The sequence below is a fragment of the Ranitomeya imitator genome, chromosome 6, assembly GCF_032444005.1.
Source record: "Ranitomeya imitator isolate aRanImi1 chromosome 6, aRanImi1.pri, whole genome shotgun sequence".
NCBI lineage: Eukaryota > Metazoa > Chordata > Amphibia > Anura > Dendrobatidae > Ranitomeya > Ranitomeya imitator.
Genome location: NC_091287.1, coordinates 242,638,167 through 242,661,848, shown reverse-complemented (window position 1 = coordinate 242,661,848; position 23,682 = coordinate 242,638,167). Strand labels below are relative to the sequence as shown.

Here is a 23,682-nt window from a genome sequence, read left to right as displayed (position 1 = left end):
TACCGGGATGTATTTGATGAGCCCAAGTCCAATGCCCTACCTCCGCATAGGGATTGTGATTGTGCTATCGATTTGATTCCTGGTAGTAAGTTTCCTAAAGGTCGACTGTTTAATTTATCTGTGCCTGAGCACGCCGCTATGCGGAGTTACGTAAAAGAATCCTTGAAGAAGGGTCATATTCGCCCATCATCGTCGCCATTGGGAGCAGGGTTCTTTTTTGTGGCCAAGAAGGATGGTTCGCTGAGACCTTGTATTGATTACCGCCTTCTAAATAAAATCACGGTCAAATTTCAGTACCCCTTGCCGCTGCTATCTGATTTGTTTGCTCGGATTAAGGGGGCTAGTTGGTTCACCAAGATAGATCTTCGTGGTGCGTATAATCTTGTGCGTATTAAGCAGGGCGATGAATGGAAAACTGCATTTAATACGCCCGAGGGCCATTTTGAGTACCTGGTTATGCCATTCGGACTTGCCAATGCTCCATCAGTGTTTCAGTCCTTTATGCATGACATCTTCCGAGAGTACCTGGATAAATTCCTGATTGTATACTTGGATGATATTTTGGTCTTCTCGGATGATTGGGAGTCTCATGTGAAGCAGGTCAGAATGGTGTTCCAGGTCCTACGTGCTAATTCTTTGTTTGTGAAGGGATCAAAGTGTCTCTTTGATGTTCAGAAGGTTTCATTTTTGGGGTTCATTTTTTCTCCTTCTACTATCGAGATGGACCCTGTTAAGGTCCAGGCCATCTATGATTGGACTCAGCCGACATCTCTAAAGAGTCTGCAAAAGTTCCTGGGCTTTGCTAATTTTTATCGTCGCTTCATCTGTAATTTTTCTAGTATTGCTAAACCATTGACCGATTTGACCAAGAAGGGTGCTGATGTGGTCAATTGGTCTTCTGCTGCTGTGGAAGCTTTTCAAGAGTTAAAGCGTCGTTTTTCTTCTGCCCCTGTGTTGTGTCAACCAGATGTTTCGCTTCCGTTCCAGGTCGAGGTTGATGCTTCTGAAATTGGAGCGGGGGCTGTTTTGTCGCAAAGAGGTTCTGATTGCTCGGTGATGAAGCCATGCGCCTTCTTTTCCAGGAAGTTTTCGCCTGCTGAGCGAAATTATGATAATGGCAATCGAGAGTTGCTGGCCATGAAGTGGGCATTCGAGGAGTGGCGTCATTGGCTTGAAGGAGCTAAGCTGTTGTGAATTCTGTGGCTGAATTCACTCCTGTGATCACAAGTGGTACTGCAGCTTCTGAGCTTCCTCCCTCAGGTGTTCTGGTGAGCTCGTTGGCTGCTTTGTTATTTAACTCCACCTGATTCTGTCTTCCTTGCTCCTTGTCAATGTTCCAGTGTTGGATCTGAGCTTCTGGATTTTTCCTGTGGCCTGCTGCTCTGCTTAGATAAGTGCTTCTTTGCTTTTGTTGCTATTTTTTCTGTCCAGCTTGTCTATTCGTTTTGCTGGAAGCTCTGAGACGCAAAGGGTGTACCGCCGTGCCGTTAGTTCAGCACGGTGGGTCTTTTTGCCCCCTTTGTGTGGTTTTTTGCTTTAGGGTTTTTTGTAGACTGCAAAGTTCTCTTTGCTATCCTCGCTCTATCTAGAATATCGGGCCTCACTTTGCTGAATCTATTTCATCCCTACGTTTTGTCTTTTAATCTTACTCACAGTCATTATATGTGGGGGGCTGCCTTTTCCTTTGGGGTATTTCTCTGAGGCAAGCCAGGCTTGTTTTTCTATCTTCAGGCTAGTCAGTTTCTCAGGCTGTGCCGAGTTGCATAGGTAGTGTCAGGCGCAATCCACAGCTGCCTTTAGTTGTGTTTAGGATAGGTTCAGGTATTGCGGTCTACAGAGATTCCACGTCTCAGAGCTCGTTCTATTGTTTTGGGTTATTGTCAGATCACTGTATGTGCTCTGATCGCTGGTACACTGTGTCACTGGATTGCACTCATAACACTAAGCATCGTGTGGTGGTCTTGACTGATCACAAGAACTTGACTTATCTTGAGTCTGCCAAACGGTTGAATCCTAGACAGGCTCGTTGGTCGCTGTTTTTCTCCCGTTTTGACTTTGTGGTTTCGTACCTTCCGGGCTCTAAAAATGTGAAGGCGGATGCCCTGTCTAGGAGTTTTGTGCCCGACTCTCCGGGTTTGTCTGAGCCGGCGGGTATTCTCAAAGAGGGAGTAATTTTGTCTGCCATCTCCCCTGATTTGCGGCGGGTGCTGCAAAAATTTCAGGCTAATAAACCTGATCGTTGCCCAGCGGAGAAACTGTTTGTCCCTGATAGGTGGACGAATAAAGTTATCTCTGAGGTTCATTGTTCGGTGTTGGCTGGTCATCCTGGAATCTTTGGTACCAGAGATTTAGTGGCTAGATCCTTTTGGTGGCCGTCTCTGTCGCGGGATGTGCGTTCTTTTGTGCAGTCCTGTGGGATTTGTGCTCGGGCTAAGCCCTGCTGTTCTCGTGCCAGTGGGTTGCTTTTGCCCTTGCCGGTCCTGAAGAGGCCATGGACACATATCTCTATGGATTTTATTTCGGATCTCCCCGTCTCTCAAAAAATGTCGGTCATTTGGGTGGTTTGTGATCGCTTCTCTAAGATGATCCATTTGGTACCCTTGTCTAAATGACCTTCCTCCTCTGATTTGGTGCCATTGTTCTTCTAGCATGTGGTTCGTTTACATGGCATTCCAGAGAACATCGTTTCTGACAGAGGTTCCCAGTTTGTTTCGAGGTTTTGGCGAGCCTTTTGTGCTAGGATGGGCATTGATTTGTCTTTTTCCTCGGCTTTCCATCCTCAGACAAATGGCCAGACTGAACGAACCAATCAGACCTTGGAAACATATCTGAGATGCTTTGTTTCTGCTGAACAGGATGATTGGGTGTCCTTTTTGCCGTTGGCTGAGTTCGCCCTCAATAATCGGGCCAGCTCGGCTACCTTGGTTTCGCCGTTTTTCTGAAATTCTGGGTTCCATCCTCGTTTCTCTTCAGGACAGGTTGAGTCTTCGGACTGTCCTGGTGTGGATACTGTGGTGGACAGGTTGCAGCAGATTTGGACTCATGTAGTGGACAATTTGACCTTGTCCCAGGAGAAGGCTCAACGTTTCGCTAATCGCAGATGCTGTGTGGGTCCCCAACTTCATGTTGGGGATTTGGTTTGGTTGTCATCTCGTCATATTCCTATGAAGGTTTCCTCTACTAAGTTTAAGCCTCATTTCATTGGTCTGTATAGGATTTCTGAGGTTCTTAATCCTGTGTCTTTTCGCTTGACCTTTCCAGATTCTTTTTCCATCCATAACGTATTCCATAGGTCATTGTTGCGGAGATACGTGGCACCTATGGTTCCATCTGTTGATCCTCCTGCCCCGGTTTTGGTGGAGGGGGAATTGGAGTATATAGTGGAGAAGATTTTGGATTCTCGTGTTTCGAGACGGAAACTCCAGTATCTGGTTAAGTGGAAGGGTTATGGTCAGGAAGATAATTCCTGGGTCTTTGCCTCTGATGTCCATGCTGCCGATCTTGTTCGTGCCTTTCATATGGCTCATCCTGATCGGCCTGGGGGCTCTGGTGAGGGTTCGGTGACCCCTCCTCAAGGGGGGGGGGTGCTGTTGTGAATTCTGTGGTCGAGCTCCCTCCTGTGGTCACAAGTGGTACTTCGGCTGATTCTGTCTATGAGCTTCCGTTGGTGGATGTGAGTGGTACTGCGGCTTCTAAGTTTCCTTCCTCAGGAAGGAAATCTCGGCTTATACTCGAGTATATACGGTACTTTTAATCAAAAACTCAGCAAAAATATTGAAAAAATACAGTTTTCTCATAAATACTAACTCCATAGTAGAGGCTTTTTTCTTGCACCATAAATTGACCACTTTGCTTGACCTTTGGTGGATGATTTTGGTGTCAACAGATTAGTTGGAAAAGGTTTTTAATGGCACAGAAGAAGAGAAAATGAATTTCTCCCATACGTTTCTCAGTACTGTGCTCTAGTTTATTGCAGTGATGTTCCTGGGCTGATGGAAAAATTTAACATTGAGCACAATGTGAGCGAGTGGAGACTCTTTATTGATTCATAAAAAAAAAGACTGAAAGCTGTGCTACTGCACAATGACAGCTAGTATGCTTCACTGACTTTAGGGCATTCTGTGCATTTGAAGGTAAAATCAATGGTGCCATTCAAAAGTACAACTTGTCCCACAAAAAAACAAGCCCTCACATGGCCATATTGATGGAAAAATATAAAAGTTATGGCCGTGGCAAGAAGGGGAGCAAAAATTGGAAATGCAAAAACAGAAATACCCCTGGTCCTTAAGGGGTTAAAGAAGACATGGTTCACATGATTTTAAGGCAAAAGAATTACAATATTGCAAGGAGCCTGCAGCTAATAGAAAAAAATGGAGCTTTATACTCACCATGCGTCCCCCTTCCTCCTGCACTTTGGCCTTGATGATGGGTGTTCTGACCACCTGCAGAGAAAAAAGCCTGTACTATAAGATTTTTACATTTTTAAACGTTGTTTTAAAAGTCTTTTGATTTTAAACCTTTAGTGAAGAAAAACATACATGAACATCATTTTGGAGGTGTAAATTCCACTGAATGCCACACATGCACAGAAAATATGGCAGACAGCCATGTTCCTTCTGTAATGGCTAGAATTTCAGGGAAAGTTTTAATCCTTTTACCCCTTTAGATTCTGCAATCAATAGTGACTCCGTGGGCCATTTGCACTGAAGCTGTTCCATCCAGCATGTCCACATGGATATTCTCTCTCTGAACCCTGCTTATACAGGTACTATACAGATGATCACGTTTTTAAATACATCAGATAGGGATTATATACATTAGATAGGACTGCTCTATTATGGGTATACCTTGACGATTGGTGGAGCAGCTTAATATACATTTTTTTCCAAAAAAAGGAATTAACTAAATACCCTGTATTTTTTTCATTTTTTGACTAGCACTTGCTTATTTACTGTGACTTCTTTACGACAGAGGATTTTTAACCTCACTGTGCTCTTTTTGTGTCTTCAAGTTTCTTGGTGGTGTGAACAGGTTTCTACAGACTTGTTCACTGTGCAAGTAGCCCATGTGTTTTTGGTTCTATAATTGTTCTCTTGTTTCCACAAGACTGGGGAGTCCACCTGTTGGCGTAATGCATATTGATCTGTATGTAGTGCAACAACTGTTGTTTGTTTAATATGATGTGATTTATATATCTGCATGCATATTGTTCACATGTCAGCAAAGTTAAAAAAAAAAAAAAAAAAAAGGAGTCCTCATTTACAGACAGGATGTTCCTCCTCCCCTTCCCTGTGAGCACATTTCTTGTGTGGAGCTGAAGCAGAAGGACTCACAGCAGATCTCTCTCTCTCAGAAACCAGATTGATCCTGTTCTCATGTTTTAAGCTGGATATTCTTAGTTCTTAATAGATGAACATTCTCTGTTGCTCGTTGTGGACATCACGCTGATTAACCCGCTGCTAACAGGTTATGGGCCCAGGAGTCAAAGCAATCCCAAACCTCCAGAGCACAGAGATAGAAAGACAACAGCAAACTGAGAAGAAGTAAAATGGCCACCAGCAGCAACTCCACAAAGTTTACAGTGCCAAGCCTGAATAACCAGAACTACCAATCCTGGAAATTCAAGTTGAAGATGCTGCTGATAAGAGAAGGTACGTGGAAATACACTCAGGACCCTAAGCCTGACCCAGTACCACAGGAATGGCTAGAAATGGATCAGAAAGCACAGAGCACCATATCACTCAGTATAGAGGTCTTTTTAGAATAATATTTAATTATTTGTATATTTCATCGAATTGATATTTTTAGGTGTATAAATACTTTTAGATTATCAAATATTGTGCAACAAGTAATAGGTGCCTAAATAAGTATTTTCTCAGCATGCTCTATTGCCAAATTTAACGAATTTGTGAATATTTGTTACCTGGTGCTCTCCTATCAATATTACCATTCTATTTACGCCTATCTCCAGTATATAATTGATTTATATGGTTTTGAGGCATTGTTTTAGTATTTGTGTTGTATGTGTTAATAAAATTATAACTTTTTATAAAAAAAATACATAGCACTCTTTGATTCAGCATGCAGCTTAATATCTGCCTAGCGGATCAGTATGTTTGATGTTATATTTGAGTGTTTGCCCATCCCGAGTTTGTGGTAATGGGTCTGGGTTATATGTTTACCTAATGAGAAAGCTGTATCAGTCTAAGCTACACAATGACCAGGACATGCAGGACTACATTAGAAATACTCTGGAGACCGTAGAGCGCCTGCGGGGCATTGGGGAAGATATGAAGGACTTCCATGTAGCAGCACTATTACTTAGTGGTCTCCCAGAAAGCTATGACACTCTGGTAACTGCACTAGATGCACGCCCAGATGATGAGCTGACATTGGAATACGTCAGAGGAAAGCCTGTAGATGAATATAAGAGAAAGACAGAAAATGTGAGCAGCAAGATATGTAACAAGGAAACTGCTTTACAAACACATGATGTGCCCACCAGCAGAAACCACCCTAAAGAGACACGTGAATGTTTTGTATGCAAGAAGCCAGGTCATTTAAAAGCTGAATGCAGAGTCTGGAAAGCTAAAATGAGTCAGTTGAAAAAGCAAAACAGCCAACAGAGAGTTAAGAGTGCTGTATCTGGAAACAATGATTCGGCAAATACTGAAGCTGCATTCACATCAGTCAATGCATTTAAATCAAAGCATGCGTGGTGTATAGATTCTGGTGCAACCAGTCACATGACCAATGACAGAGACTTCTTTACTAAGCTTAACCAAAATAAGTCAGAGAAAGTGATAATGGCAAACGGTCAGTGCATGAACTCAGAAGGCATAGGAGACGGTTATATTGATTGTAACATCTCTGCAACACAAAGTAGAATGATCCATGTAAAGGATGTACTATATGTGCCTAGTCTTGAAAGTAATCTATTATCTGTGAAAAAGCTCACTAAACAAGGTAATGAAGTTATAGCTGCATCATCTCAAAGGAGGTGTGACGGGGTGTACGGCAGAGCAAGAAGGGACAACCGGCCGAGGGATGATTCAACAGATTTATTATCAAGAACGCTGGAACAACACATGCAGGTAGATCTACAGAGTCCACAATTAGTCCAATGGAACAGGTTCGGGGGCACCTCCCGATAATCCTTGTGCCAGGTAACAAAGCAATAGTCCACAATTAGTCCAACGGAACATATTCGGGGGCACCTCCCGATAATCCTTGTGCCAGGTAACAAAGCAATAGTCCACAATTAGTCCAAAGGATCCCAAAACAATCTCACGAACGACGAGATATGTCCTCAGCTCAAGTCTCGCCCGGTTCTCTTCCACAGTCCTAGATGGGCGTGGGGTCTTGCCTCAGCTAAGAATCCCCACTCCTTCTCCTTCAAGGATCAACTCACATCTGATCTCAAAATAAGAATGGATTGTCTGAGCTCCTGGGATCCACCCATAAAGGGGGGTCACACCTTCTATTCAATGGTTGGGTCCACCAGAAGATTCTAGACTGGTGGGCTCCACTTAATCTATGTAGTATGTACATTTGACTAGCCACCTGCTGTGAGGAAGAATGGCTATTCCTCCACTAGTGATGTTGACAAAGCCTAATTACATTAGAGCTGAGGGCTGCAAGTATTGGGGGAAGGAGACAGGTTAGTTACATACACCCCATGACATTACAAAATGTACAGTAAATACAAGGAAAGAGAAGTTGCATCACATCATGACATATTGTACAAAATGCAGGACAGGGAAAAAAGTACATATCATGACAATCCCTTCCCCTCCCAATTTGTGTACGTACTAGGGACCTCTACAGGTCGCTGGTTAAGTACACACAGGCATGGCTGACCGGACTCAGGGCTCCTCTTGCCTGGACAGTCCATCTGCATTTTGGTGTTGGCTGCCTCTTCTATACTGTATGGTAAAGTTATAGGGCTGCAGAGCCAGGCTCCATCGTAGTAAGCGTCCATTGTCCCCAGAGACTCTGTTCAGCCAGATGAGGGGATTGTGATCAGTAACCACAGTGAATTCTCGTCCATACAGATACGGTCTTAGTTTCCTGAGGGCCCACACTACAGCCAGACATTCTTTTTCAACAGTTGCATAGGCCACTTCTCGGTCCAGCAATTTCCGGCTGAGGTAGGCAATGGGGTGCTCGTCCCCAGCTGCATTCACCTGGCTGAGTACAGCTCCCAGTCCATAAGCAGAGGCGTCCGTCTGCACAATGAATCTCCTCTTGTAGTCTGGAGCAGCCAGAACAGGGTCGCAGACCAGAGCATCCTTCAGCCGGTTAAAAGCCTCAATGAGCTGCTCCTTGGAGAGTCCCTTGTAGCTGACTCCCAGTTCACGGGCCTTTGTTTGTAGGTTCACCGCAGTCCAGTTCTTGTACTCTGCGGTGCTGGTTCCCGATGTTGATGGGCCTTTGTCCTCCGTTCCTTCTGCTCTGGTCCCACTGCTTGCCACCAGTTTGTGACGGGGTGTACGGCAGAGCAAGAAGGGACAACCGGCCGAGGGATGGTTCAACAGATTTATTATCAAGAACGCTGGAACAACACATGCAGGTAGATCTACAGAGTCCACAATTAGTCCAATGGAACAGGTTTGGGGGCACCTCCCGATAATCCTTGTGCCAGGTAACAAAGTAATAGTCCACAATTAGTCCAACGGAACATATTCGGGGGCACCTCCCGATAATCCTTGTGCCAGGTAACAAAGCAATAGTCCACAATTAGTCCAAAGGATCCCAAAACAATCTCACGAACGACGAGATATGTTCTCAGCTCAAGTCTCGCCCCGTTCGCTTCCACAGTCCTAGATGGGCGTGGGGTCTTGCCTCAGCTAAGAATCCCCACTCCTTCTCCTTCAAGGATCAACTCACATCTGATCTCAATATAAGAATGGATTGTCTGAGCTCCTGGGATCCACCCATAAAGGGGGGTCACACCTTCTATTCAATGGTTGGGTCCACCAGAAGATTCTAGACTGGTGGGCTCCACTTAATCTATGTAGTATGTACATTTGACTAGCCACCTGCTGTGAGGAAGAATGGCTATTCCTCCACTAGTGATGTTGACAAAGCCTAATTACATTAGAGCTGAGGGCTGCAAGTATTGGGGGAAGGAGACAGGTTAGTTACATACACCCCATGACATTACAAAATGTACAGTAAATACAAGGAAAGAGAAGTTGCATCACATTATGACATATTGTACAAAATGCAGGACAGGGAAAAAAGTACATATCATGACAGGAGGGTCACACATTAGCAAAAGGAAAAATCAGAGATGAACTGTATCAGTTGAAATGTAAAGAGTGTGTTTGCACAGCTAAACAAGAACTGCACAAGAACTGTATTCATGTATGGCACAGGCGGCTTGCGCATAGAGACCCAGAAGCAATAAGTCTAAGTTCACATTAGCGTTGCGCCGCTGTTGCGTCGGCGACGCAGCGGCGACGCGCCCCTATGTTTAACATAGGGGACGCGTGCGTCTTTTTGGTTGCGTTTTTCGCCACGTGCGTCGTTTCCGACGCTGGCGTCGGACGCACGAAAACGCTACAAGTTGCATTTTCTGTGCGTCCGATTTTGGTCAAAAACGACGCACGCGTCGCAAAACGCGCGCGTTTTTGCGCGCGTTTGCGTGCGTTTTTCGATGCGTCGCGCGTTGCGTCGCCGACGCAGGGCGGCGCAACGCTAGTGTGAACGTACCCTAAGAAAGTTATTTCAAGAACAATTAGCTGATAATATTACAATTGATTCATGTAATCAGACAATGAGGTGTTCCAGCTGTATCAAAGGGAAAATGTCAAGAAAGGCCTTTCCTAAGAAAAGTACTACAAGAACAGAACAACCACTAGATTTAGTACACATGGATATCTGTGGTCCAATGCGTACTCAGACCCCTGGAAAGAAGAGATATTTTCTTACATTTATTGATGACAATTCAAGATATACAGTTGTCAATTTACTTCGCAGCAAAAATGAAGTTCCAGAGAAACTTGGAATATATCTAGCTGAAGTACACAACAAGTTTGGAAGAATGCCAAAAACTTTACGTGCAGATAATGGAACGGAGTATACAAGTAATGAAACACAGAGCATTTTAAAGAAAAATGGAATCATATTTCAAACTACTGTACCATACAACCCTGAGCAAAATGGTGTAGCAGAAAGAAGGAACCGGACACTCTGTGAAAGCGCAAGGATGTTATTTGATGCTAATTTGCCTACAGTATATTGGGGCGAAGCTATTATGACGGCTTGTTATCTTCAGAACAGACTACCAAGTAAAGCGCCAGAGAAAACTCCATTTGAACAATGGAATGGTACAAAACCAAAACTACAACACATAAGGATTTTCGGAAGTAAAGCATTTGCCCATGTTCCCAAAGAAAAATGAACTAAGTGGGAATCTCATGCCAAGGAAGGCATCCTGGTAGGCTACAGTGAAACCCAGAAAGGTTATAGAATTTTACACCCAGAGACAAACAAGGTCACAATAAGTAAAGATGTAGTGTTTGATGAAAACTTCGTGTCACCCAAGTTTTATGACATTATGCCAGTAGTCCAGATGAAACAACAACAACAATCTCAATCACAATTACAAGACAACGAAGAAAAGAATGTAGAAGTCTGGCTGGACTCTTCAACCACTGAAGGAACAACAAAAGGCCTAAGTGAACCTAAAATTAGACGGTCGTCAAGATCAAACAAAGGAATACCAGCTAAATGTTTATCCTACATTGTGAAGACACTGCCTGAGTCAGAACCACAGTCATGGGATGAAATGCAGAAACTACCCGCCCATGAAAGAACAAAGTGGATCAATGCTGCGAATGAAGAAATGAACTCGCTTCATCAACTTCAAACTTGGAAACTCACTGAGTTACCACAGGATAAAAAGGCAATTAAGTGTAAATGGGTATTTAAAACCAAATATGATTCTGAAGGTAAAGTCCACAGATTTAAAGTGAGGTTGGTCGCAAAAGGATATTCTCAAAAATATGGCGAAGACTATGATGCTACTTTTTCCCCGGTCGCTAAGCAGACAACATTTAGAGCATTGTTGGCGGTAGCTGCAGTACAAAGGATGTTTGTCAGACATTTGGATATCAAAACTGCATTTTTAAATGGTGACATTGAGGAGGACTTATACATGACTCAACCTGAAGGTTATGTAAAGGAAGGTGAACAAAATCTTGTTTGCAAACTACAAAAATCTCTTTATAAAGAAATAAAGGTATTAAATGGCAACATGACCTAAAGTCCATATAAATATTGATATTGCCCTATAATGGATAAATAGATAACCCAGTCGTATACCATATCATAGAAAGGGAGTGTGGAAACCACATGAAAAACGACCAAAATGAGATATTTAATACATACACATCTTTATTATCAAACAGAATTACAATTATAAAAAAGCCTCAATAGGCTTAGGACAGAAAACAGAACCAGGTGAAGTACTGGTGGCGATAACCCCAAAAAGTCGCCACTATGTCTAGAAAACATGCGGACCAGAAACCTAAGGCTGCCAAAGAGGACACTACTTAAGGATACAAATTGTGCCCATGCATAACCATGAATAATACTACATGCAGATATACTATGCCTAACGGGATGACAACCATGATATAACTAAATACTAATAAATGCCCCCTGACGAAGGAGCCTCCGCTCCGAAACGCGCGTCGGGTGCACGTGTGGGACCGGACCAGGCTGCCAATTAGTACCCCCCTTGTCACAGGTAATAGCTCCAGCCGCATAGCGGTAACTAGCCCTGGTATTTACCGGGCATTCATATGGAGAGTTCGCACGGTCTTAGGGGAGGGACATAGTTAGGTGCTACAGCCTCTATGTATATCTGGAGTGGTGTGCTTGGCTGCATACGGGTTTATCACCATTGACATTCCTGGTTGCACTGCATAGTGGCATTTATTTGTATTTAGTTATATCATGGTTGTCATCCCGTTAGGCATAGTATATCTGCATGTAGTATTATTCATGGTTATGCATGGGCACAATTTGTATCCTTAAGTAGTGTCCTCTTTGGCAGCCTTAGGTTTCTGGTCCGCATGTTTTCTAGACATAGTGGCGACTTTTTGGGGTTATCGCCACCAGTACTTCACCTGGTTCTGTTTTCTGTCCTAAGCCTATTGAGGCTTTTTTATAATTGTAATTCTGTTTGATAATAAAGATGTGTATGTATTAAATATCTCATTTTGGTCGTTTTTCATGTGGTTTCCACACTCCCTTTCTAAAAAATCTCTTTATGGTCTTAAGCAATCGGCGAGAGCATGGAACTCTAAAATGAACAAAGTCTTGTTAGAAGAAGGATTTAAAAGAGGTCAAGCGGATCCATGCCTGTACACGAGATATACTGATGGAAAATGGATGTATATTCTCTTATATGTGGATGATGTAATTGTAGTTCATCAAGAAGAAGCTGAAATTGGGAAAATTACTAAAATTTTGAACAAGCATTTTGAAACGAAAGACCTAGGAAATGTGACATATTATCTAGGAATCCACATCCAGAGAGAGGAAGATGGAAGTTTTCTTTTAAATCAAAGTGCAAAGATTAATTCAATTTTGGATCAGTTCGGAATGACGGAAGCCAAAGGTGTATCAACGCCAATGGAATCATCCTACCTGAAACTGGAAGAAGATGAGCTGTTGCCTAACAATGAGAAATATCGACAGGCAGTGGGGGCACTTCTATATATATCAACTACGACTCGACCGGATATTACAACAGCAGTTGGAGTATTGTGCAGATATGTGGAGAAACCGCGCCAAAAGGACTGGAATGCCGTTAAGAGTTCTTCAATATTTAAAAGGGACACAAGGTGTAAATTTAAAAATATGTGCAGCAGGAAATCTAAAACTCACCGGCTATGTTGACTCAGATTGGGCTGGTGATTCGCAAGATCGTAAATCCACAAGCGGATATGTATTTAAACTTGGAGAAAGTTCAATCTCCTGGTCTAGTAGAAAACAAGTGTCTGTTGCTTTGTCATCTACAGAAGCTGAGTATGTATCCGCAGCCTATGCAAGTCAGGAGATCATTTGGCTAAGACAACTGATGGACGATCTTGGTAAACCGTTAACTCAGCCAACGGTGATATATGAGGACAACCAAGGATGCATTAAACTTGCATGCAGTGAAAAAGATCAGTGCTAGAACTAAGCACATCGACGTCAGATGTCATCATCTACGTGATTTAATAGATCGTGGCGTAATTCAATTTGTTTATTGCGAAACTGATAAAATGTTAGCTGATATTTTGACCAAGCCATTGCCACGACCTAGGTTCCAAGAATTGAGAACCACTATGGGACTGACAGAATAAGTAGTTGTTGAGTGGGGGTGTTGGCCTAATGCATATTGATCTGTATGTATTGCAACAACTATTGTTTGTTTAATATGAAGTGATTTATATATCTGCATGCATATTGTTCACATGTCAGCAAAGTAAAAAAAAAAAAAAAAAAAAAAGGAGTCCTCATTTACAGACAGCATGTTCCTCCTCCCCTTCCCTGTGAACACATTTCTTGTGTGGAGCTGAAGCAGAAGGACTCACAGCAGATCTCTCTCTCTCTCAGAAACCAGATTGATCCTGTTCTCATGTTTTAAGCTGGATATTCTTAGTTCATAATAAATGAACATTCTCTGTTGCTCGTTGTGGACATCACACTGATTAACCCGCTGCTAACACCACCACTCCTCTGTGGGCCATTTGCACTGAAGCTGTTCCATCCAGCATGTCCACATGGATATTTTCTCTCTGAACCCTACTTATACAGGTACTTGTTGTTAATTCTGTGGCAGAGCTCCCTCCTGTGGTCACAAGTGGTACTTCGGCTGGTTCTCTCTGTGAGCTTCCGTTGGTGGAGGAAAGTGGTACTGCGGCTTCTGAGTTTCCTTCCTCAGGTGCTGTGGTGAGGTCGTTAGGTGCTTCTCTATTTAACTCCACCTAGTGCTTTGATCCTGGCTTCCAGTCAATGTTCCAGTATTGGACCTGTTTCCTCCTGGATCGTTCCTGTGGCTTGCTGCTCTGCATAGCTAAGTTCCACTTTGCTATTTGTTTGCTGTTTTTTTCTGTCCAGCTTGTCAATTTGTTTTTTTCTGCTTGCTGGAAGCTCTGGGACGCAGAGGGTGTACCTCCGTGCCGTTAGTTCGGTACGGAGGGTCTTTTTGCCCCCTTTGCGTGGTTTTTGTAGGGTTTTGTGTTGTCCGCAAAGTTACCTTTCCTATCCTCGCTCTGTTCAGAAAGTTGGGCCTCACTTTGCTAAATCTATTTCATCTCTACGTTTGTCTTTTCATCTTTACTCACAGTCATTATATGTGGGGGCTGCCTTTTCCTTTGGGGTATTTCTCTGAGGCAAGGTAGGCTTATTTTCTATCTTCAGGCTAGCTAGTTTCTCAGGCCGTGCCGAGTTGCATAGGCAGCGTTAGGCGCAATCCACGGCTGCCTATAGTGTGGTTGGGTAGGATCAGGGATTGCGGTCAACAGAGTTCCCACGTCTCAGAGCTTGTCTTGTTTTTTGGGTTATTGTCAGGTCACTGTATGTGCGCTGACCTCTATGTCCATTGTGGTTCTGAATCACCTTTCATAACAGGTACTATACAGATGATCAGGTTTTTAAATACATCAGATAGGGATTATATACATTACATAGGACTGCTCTATTATGGGTATACCTTGATGATTGGTGGAGCAGCTTAATATACATTTTTTTGCAAAAAAAATGTATTAACTAAATACCCTGTATTTTTTTCATTTTTTGACTAGCACTTGCTTATTTACTGTGACTTCTTTACAACAGAGTATTTTTGACCTCGCTGTGCGCTTTTTGTGTCTTCAAGTTTCTTGGTGGTGTGAACAGGTTTCTACAGATTTGTTCACTGTGCTAGTAGCCCATGTGTTTTTGGTTCTATAACTGTTCTCTTGTTTCTACAAGACTGGGGAGTCCACCACTCCTCTGTGGGCCATTTGCCCTGAAGCTGTTCCATCTAGCATGTCCACAAACGTTAATTATGGCCCCATAAGATGCTCCATATAGACACTTGCCCCATACAGTGCTGCACAAACGTTAATTATGGCCCTATAAGATGCTCCATACAGACACTTGTCCCATACACTGCTCCACAAACGTTAATTATGGCCCCATAAGATGCTCCATGTAGACATTTGCCCCAATTGCTGTTGCTGCGGACAGGCCCCCTGCACTTGCAATATTCACCTTTCCTCGTTCAGATGCCGCCTCGTCTTCAGTGTCCTCTGGACTGACGTTCAGGCAGAGGGCGCGCACTAACCACGTCATCGTGCCTTCAGACCTGAGAGTCACTGCAGAAGATGCTGAAGAGGTAGCGGCACCCGAAACGAGGAGAGGTAACTATCGCGCAGCGCTCCCCCACTCCATTATACTCACCTGCTCCTGGCGCGGTCCCTGGTTCCCCGGCGCCGCAGCTTCTTCCTGTATTGAGCGTTCCCCGTTACCGCTCATTACAGTAATGAATATGCGGCTCCATCCCTATGGGAGGTGGAGCCGCATATTCATTACTGTAATGAGTGGTACCATGTGACCGCTCAGTACTGGAAGAAGCTGCGGCATCGGGGAACCAGGAACCGCGCCAGGAGCAGGTGAGTATAATTAGACAGCCCCCGCTCCCTGGGTATGACTCGAGCATAAGCCAAGAGGGGTACTTTTAGCCCAAAAATGGGCTGAAAATCTCAGCTTATACTCGAGTATATACGGTACTTTTAATCACTGAACTCAGCAAAAATATTGAAAAAATACAGTTTTCTCATAAATACTAACTCCATAGTAAAGGCTTTTTTCTTGCACCATAAATTGACCACTTTGCTTGACCTTTGGTGGATGATTTTGGTGTCAACAGATTAGTTGGAAAAGGTTTTTAATGGCACAGAAGAAGAGAAAAGGAATTTCTCCCATACGTTTCTCAGTACTGTGCTCTAGTTTATTGCAGTGAAGTTCCTGGGCTGATGGAAAAATTTAACTTTGAGCACAATGTGAGCGAGTGGAGACTCTTTATTGATTCATAAAAAAAAAAGACTGAAAGCTGTGCTACTGCACAATGACAGCTAGTATGCTTCACTGACTTTAGGTCATGCTGTGCACTTGAAGGTAAAATCAATGGTGCCATTCAAAAGTACAACTCGTCCCACAAAAAACAAGCCCTCACATGGCCATATTGATGGAAAAATATAAAAGTTATGGCCGTGGCAAGAAGGTGAGCAAAAATTGGAAATGCAAAAACAGAAATACCCCTGGTCCTTAACCCCTTAGTGACAGAGCCAATTTGGTACTTAATGACCAGGCCAATTTTTGCAATTCTGACCACTGTCACTTTATGAGGTTATAACTCTGGAACGCTTCAACGGATCCCGCTGATTCTGAGATTGTTTTTTCGTGACATATTGTACTTCATGTTAGTGGTAACATTTCTTCGATATTACTTGCGATTATTTATGAAAAAAAACGGAAATATGGCGAAAATTTTTAAAATTTTGCAATTTTCAAACTTTGTATTTTTATGCCCTTAAATCAGAGAGATATGTCACGAAAAATAGTTAATAAATAACATTTCCCACATGTATACTTTACATCAGCACAATTTTGGAAACAAATTTTTTTTTTGTTAGGGAGTTATAAGGGTTAAAAGTTGACCAGCAATTTCTCATTTTTACAACACCATTTTTTTTAGGGACCACATCACATTTGAAGTCATTTTGAGGGGTCTATATGATAGAAAATAATTAAGTGTGACACCTTTCTAAAAACTACACCCCTCAAGGTTCTCAAAACCACATTCAAGAAGTTTATTAACCCTTTACGTGCTTCACAGGAACTGAAACAATGTGGAAGGAAAAAATGAACATTTAACTTTTTTTTGCAAACATCTTAATTCAGAACCATTTTTTTATTTTCACAAGTGTAAAAACAGAAATGTAACCATAAATTTTGTTATGCAATTTCTCCTGAATATGCCAATACCCCATATGTGGGGGTAAACCACTGTTAGGGCGCACCGCAGAACTTAGAAGTGAAGGAGTGCCGTTTGACTTTTTCAATGCAGAATTGGCTGGAATTGAGATCGGACGCCATGTCACGTTTAGAGAGCCCCTGATGTGCCTAAACAGTGGAAACCCCCCACAAGTGACACCATTTTGGAAACTAGACCCCTTAAGGAACTTATCTAGATGTGTGGTGAGCACTTTGAACCCCCAAGTGCTTCACAGAAGTTTATAACGTAGAGCCGTGAAAATAAAAAATCGCTTTTGTTTACACAAAAATGATCTTTTCGCCCACAAATTCTTATTTTCACAAGGGTAACAGGAGAAATTAGACCACAAAAGTTGTTGTGCAATTTCTCCTGAATACGTCGATACCCCATATGTGAGGGTAAACCACTGTATGGGCGCACCGCAGAGCTTGGAAGTGAAGGAGCGCCGTTTTACTTTTTCAATGTAGAATTGGCTGGAATTGAGATTGGACGCCATGTCGCGTTTGGAGAGCCCCTGATGTGCCTAAACAGTGGAAACCCCCCACAAGTGACACCATTTTGGAAACTAGACCCCTTAAGGAACTTATCTAGATGTGTGGCGAGCACTGTGAACCCCCATGTGCTTCACAGAAGTTTATAACGTAGAGCCGTGAAAAAAAAAATCGCATTTTTTCTACAAAAATGATCTTTTTGCCCACAAATTTTTATTTTCACAAGGGTAACAGGAGAAATTAGACCACAAAAGTTGTTGTGCAATTTCTCCTGAGTACGCTGATACCCAATATGTGGGGGTAAACCACTGTTTGGGCGCACCGCAGAGCTTGGAAGAGAAGGAGTGCCGTTTTACTTTTTCAATGTAGAATTGGCTGGAATTGAGATCGGACGCCATGTCGCGTTTGGAGAGCCCCTGATGTGCCTAAACAGTAGAAATCCCCCACAAGTGACCCCATTTTGGAAACTAGACCCCCCATGGAACTTATCTAGATGTGTGGTGAGAACCTTGAATGCCCAAGTGCTTCACAGAAGTTTATAATGCAGAGCCGTGAAAATAAAAAATATTTTTTTTTTCCACAAAAAAGATTTTTTAGCCCCCAAGTTTTTATTTTCACAAGGGTAACAAGAGAAATTGGACCCCAAATGTTGTTGTCCAATTTGTCCTGAGTATGCTGGTACCCCATATGTGGGGGTAAACCACTGTTTGGGCGCACGGCAGAGCTCGGAAGGAAGGAGCGCCGTTTTGGAATGCAGACTGATAGAATGGTCTGCGGGTATTATGTTGGTTTGCAGAGCCCCTGATGTACCTAACCAGTAGAAACCCTCCACAAGTGACCCCATTTTGGAAACTAGACCCCCCAAGGAACTTATCTAGATGTGTGGTGAGAACTTTGAATGCCCAAGTGCTTCACAGAAGTTTAGAATGCAGAGTCGTGAAAATAAAAAATATTTTTTTTTCCACAAAAAAGATATTGTAGCCCCCAAGTTTTTATTTTCACAAGGGTAACAGGAGAAATTGGACTGCAATAGTTGTTGTCCAATTTATCCCGAGTACGCTGATGCGCCATATGTGGGGGTAAACCACTGTTTGGGCGCACGGCAGAGCTCGGAAGGGAAGGAGCGCCTTTTTGGAATGCAGACTTTGATAGAATGGTCTGTGGGCATTATGTTGCGATTGCAGAGCCCCTGATATACCTAAACTGTAGTAACCCCCCACAAGTGACCCCATTTTGGAAACTAGACCCCCCAAGGAACTTATATAGATGTGTGGTGAGGACTTTGAATGCCCAAGTGCTTCACAGAAGTTTAGAATGCAGAGTCGTGAAAATAAAAAATATTTTTTTTTCCACAAAAAAGATTTTGTAGCCCCCAAGTTTTTATTTTCACAAGGGTAACAAGAGAAATTGGACCCCAGAAGTTGTTGTCCAATTTATCCCGAGTACGCTGATGCCCCATATGTGGGGGTAACCCACTGTTTGGGCGCACGGCAGAGCTCAGAAGGGAGGGAGCACCATTTGACTTTTTGAGCGCAAAATTGGCTGTCGTGTTTGGAGACCCCCTGATGTACCTAAACAGTGGAAACCCCCCAATTCTAGCTCCAACCCTAATCCCAACCTGATCCATAATCCTAATCACTAACCCTAACCATAATCACAACCCTTACCCCAAAACAACCCTAATGTCAACCCTAACCATAACCCTAATCAAAACCCTAAATCCAACACACCCCTAATCCTAATCTCAACCCTAACCTCAAACCTAACCCTAATCCCAATACACCCCTAATCACAACCCTAACCTTAACCCTAATCCCAAACCTAACCCTAATCCCAAGCGTAACCCTAATGCCAACCCTAACCCTAATACCAACCCTAATCCTAACCCTAATCCCAGCTCTAACCCTAACATTAGCCCCAACCCTAGCCCTAACTTTAGCCCCAACCCTAACCCTAGCCCTAAGGCTACTTTCACACTTGCGTCGTTTGGCATTCCGTCGCAATCCGTCGTTTTGGACAAGAAACGGATCCTGCAAATGTGCCCGCAGGATGCGTTTTTTGCCCATAGACTTGTATTGCCGACGGATCGTGACGGATGGCCACACGTCGCGTCCGTCGTGCACTGGATCAGTTGTGTTTTGGCGGAGCGTCGGCACAAAAAAACGTTCAATGAAACGTTTTTTTGTACGTCGCATCCGCCATTTCTGACCGCGCATGCGTGGCCGTAACTCCGCCCCCTCCTCCCCAGGACATAGATTGGGCAGCGGATGCGTTGAAAAACTACAGCTGCTGCCCACGTTGTGCACAATTTTCACAACGTGCGTCGGTATGTCGGGCCGACGCATTGCGACGGCCCCGTACCGACGTAAGTGTGAAAGAAGCCTAACCCTAAATTTAGCCCCAACCCTAAATTTAGCCCCAACCCTAACCCTAAATTTAGCCCCAACCCTAGCCCTAACCCTACCCCTAACCTAACCCTACCCCTAACCCTACCCCTAACCCTACCCCTAACCTAACCCTAGCCCTACCCCTAACTTTAGCCCTACCCCTAACCCTACCCCTAACCTAACCCTACCCATAACCTAACCCTAGCCCTACATCTAGCCCTACCCTAACCCTACCCCTAACCCAACCCCTAACCCTACCCCTAACCCTAACCCTACCCCTACCCCTAACCCTACCCCTAACCCTAACCCTACCCCTAACCCTACCCCTAACCCTACCCCTACCCCTAACCCTAATTTTAGCCCTAACTGCTGTTCTCCTGCCGGCCGGCAGATGGAGACAGATGGCGGGCGCACTGGGCATGCGTCCGCCATGTTCTTCTGCCGGCGGCCAGGAGGAGCAGCAAGAGGATCCAGGGACCTAGGTGAGTATGCTAGGGTCCCCGAATCCCCCTATTTCTCTGTCCTCTGATGTGCGATCACATCAGAGGACAGAGAATTACACTTTACTTTTTTTTTTTTTTTGCGGTCGCCGGTAAACAGTTCATTACCGGCGATCGCAAAACAGGGGTCGGTAATACCGACCCCGATCATGCTCTTTGGGGTCTCGGCTACCCCCGGCAGCCGAGACCCCAAAGATTCTCCCGGTGCCGGCCGGCGGGCGCACTGCGCATGCGCCCGCCATTTTGAAGATGGCGGCGCCCACCGGGAGACACGAGGAGCATCGGGGGAGCTAGGTGAGTATTGGGGGGCCACCTGGGACCCCTTTTCTCTGTCCTCCGATGTGCGATCACATCGGAGGACAGAGAAATTAAAAAGAGATCGCTTTTTTTTTTTTTTTTTGCGATCGCCGGTAAACGGTTAATTACCGGCGATCGCAAATGCGGGGTGGGTTAAAAAACCCCCGAATCATGTTCTCTGGGGTCTCGGCTACCCTCGGCAGCCGAGACCCCGGAGAAAATCGGCCTGTGGGGGGCGCTATGTACTTTTTCCACAGCGCCGTTAATTAACGGCGCTGTGGTTTAAGTACCCTTAGCGGCCGCCGTTAAAAGGCGTATCGGCGGTCGCTAAGGGGTTAAGGGGTTCAAGAAGACATGGTTCACATGATTTTAAGGCAAAAGAATTACAATATTGCAAGGAGCCTGCAGCTAATAGAAAAAATTGGAGCTCTATACTCACTGTGTGTCCCCCTTCCTCCTGCACTTTGGCCTTGATGATGGGTGTTCTGACCACCTGCAGAGAAAAAAAGCCTGTACTATAAGATTTTTACATTTTTAAATGTTGTTTTAAACGTCTTTTGATTTTAAACCTTTAGTGAAGAAAAAGAGACATGAACATCATTTTGGAGGTGTAAATTCCACTGAATGCCAGACATGCACAGAAAATATGACAGACAGCCATGTTCCTTCTGTAATGGCTAGAATTTCAGGGAAAGTTTTAATCCTTTTACCCCTTTAGATTCTGCAATCAATAGTGACTCCATGGGCCATTTGCACTGAAGCTGTTCCATCCAGCATGTCCACATGGATATTTTCTCTTTGAACCCTGCTTATACAGATACAATACAGATGATCAGGTTTTTAAATACATAAGATAGGGATTATATACATTAGATAGGACTGCTCTATTATGGGTATACCTTGACGATTGGTGGAGCAGCTTAATATACATTTTTTTGCAAAAAACGTATTAACTAAATACCCTGTATTTTTTTCATTTTTTGACTAGCACTTGCTTATTTACTGTGACTTCTTTACAACAGAGTATTTTTGACCTCGCTGTGCTCTTTTTGTGTCTTCAAGTTTCTTGGTGGTGTGAACAGGTTTCAACAGATTTGTTCACTGTGCTAGTAGCCCATGTGTTTTTGGTTCTATAACTGTTCTCTTGTTTCTACAAGACTGGGGAGTCCACCACTCCTCTGTGGGCCATTTGCCCTGAAGCTGTTCCATCTAGCATGTCCACAAACATTAATTATGGCCCCATAAGATGCTCCGTATGGTCACTTGCCCCATACAGTGCTGCACAAACTTTGATTATGGCCCTATAAGATGCTCCATACAGACACTTGCCCCATACAATGCTCCAAAAACGTTAATTATGGCCCCATAAGATGCTCCATGTAGACATTTGCCCCATTAGCTGTTGCTGCGAACAGGCCCACGGCACTTTCATTATTCACCTTTCCTCGTTCAGATGCCGCCCTGTCTTCAGCGTCTTCTGGACTGACGTGCAGGCAGAGGGCGTGCACTAACCGCGTCATCGTGCCTTCTGACCTGAGCGTCACTGCAGAAGATGCTGAAGCGGTAGCGGCGCCCGAAACGAGGAGAGGTGACTATCGCGCAGCGCTCCCCCACACCATTATACTCACCTGCTCCTGGCGCGGTCCCTGGTTCCCCGGCACCACAGCTTACTGTATTGAGCGTTCCCCGTTACCGCTCATTACAGTAACGAATATGCGGCTCCATCTCTATGAGAGGTGGAGCCGCATATTCATTACTGTAATGAGGGTACCATGTGACTGCTCAGTACTGGAAGAAGCAGCGGCACCGGGGAACCAGGGACCGCGCCAGGAGCAGGTGAGTATAATTAGACAGCCCCCGCTCCCTGGGTATGACTCGAGTATAAGCCGAGAGGGGGACTTTCAGCCCAAAAATGGGCTGAAAATCTCGGCTTATACTCGAGTATATACGGTACTTTTAATCACTTGACTCAGCAAACATATTGAAAAAATACAGTTTTCTCATAAATACTAACTCCATAGTAGAGGCTTTTTTCTTGCACCATAAATTGACCACTTTGCTTGACCTTTGGTGGATGATTTTGGTGTCAACAGATTAGTTGGAAAAGGTTTTTAATGGCACAGAAGAAGAGAAAAGGAATTTCTCCCGTACGTTTCTCAGCACTGTGCTCTAGTTTATTGCAGTGAAGTTCCTGGGCTGATAGAAAAATTTAACATTGAGCACAATGTGAGCGAGCGGAGACTCTTTATTGATTCATTAAAAAAAAGACTGAAAGATGTGCTACTGCACAATGACAGCTAGTATGCTTCATTGACTTCAGGGCATTCTGTGCACTTGAAAGGAGATCTATAGTATGAGAATTTAGACTTTATTCTCAAGAAACTTAACTACTATAATCAAGGACGGTCACTATGTGGTGATCTGAAAGTATTCTCTTTTCTCCTTGGGCAGCAAGGAAGATACACAAAGTACCCATGCTTTTTGTGTGAAAGGGATACCTGCAAAATTTGGGAGCTTTACGTGTTAAAATTATGGGTTAAATCACGGAAATAACTGGCATGCTCCCACGCAATTTTGTCTGCCAGAGTGGGAAAGCCAGTGACGGAGGGCAGATATTAATAGCCTAGAGAGGGACCATGGATATTGGCTCCCCTGGCTAAAAATATCTGCTCCCAGCCACCCCAGAAAAGGCACATCTGTAAGATGCGCCTATTTTGGCACTTAGCCTCTCTCTTCCCACTCCCGAGTAGCGGTGGGATATGGGGTAATAAAGGGTTAATGTCACCTTGCTAATGTAAGGTGACATTAAGCCTGGTTAATATGGACAGGTGTCAATAAAACACCTATCCATTATTAATCCAATATTAATAAAGGGTTAAAAAAAACCTCATATGAACTCGAGCGTGGGAATTTTTGAGAATGTTTTCTCACGCTCGAGTTCATATGAGGTTATGCCAGCAGGG

At 43.9% G+C, this 23,682-nt stretch overlaps 1 protein-coding gene across 1 annotated transcript in view; it reads right to left on the bottom strand.

The window, feature by feature from the left end:
- The window catches only part of LOC138642404 (NFX1-type zinc finger-containing protein 1-like), a 418,979-nt gene that overhangs the window by 281,423 nt on the left and 113,874 nt on the right, over positions 1-23,682 (bottom strand). Inside the window, exons 12-13 of the mRNA XM_069730530.1 lie at positions 21,159-21,212; positions 4,389-4,442 (exon numbers count right to left, since the gene is read on the bottom strand). Of these exons, the coding sequence (XP_069586631.1) occupies positions 4,389-4,442; positions 21,159-21,212 (108 nt within the window). The remainder of the gene's footprint in view (positions 1-4,388; positions 4,443-21,158; positions 21,213-23,682) is intronic.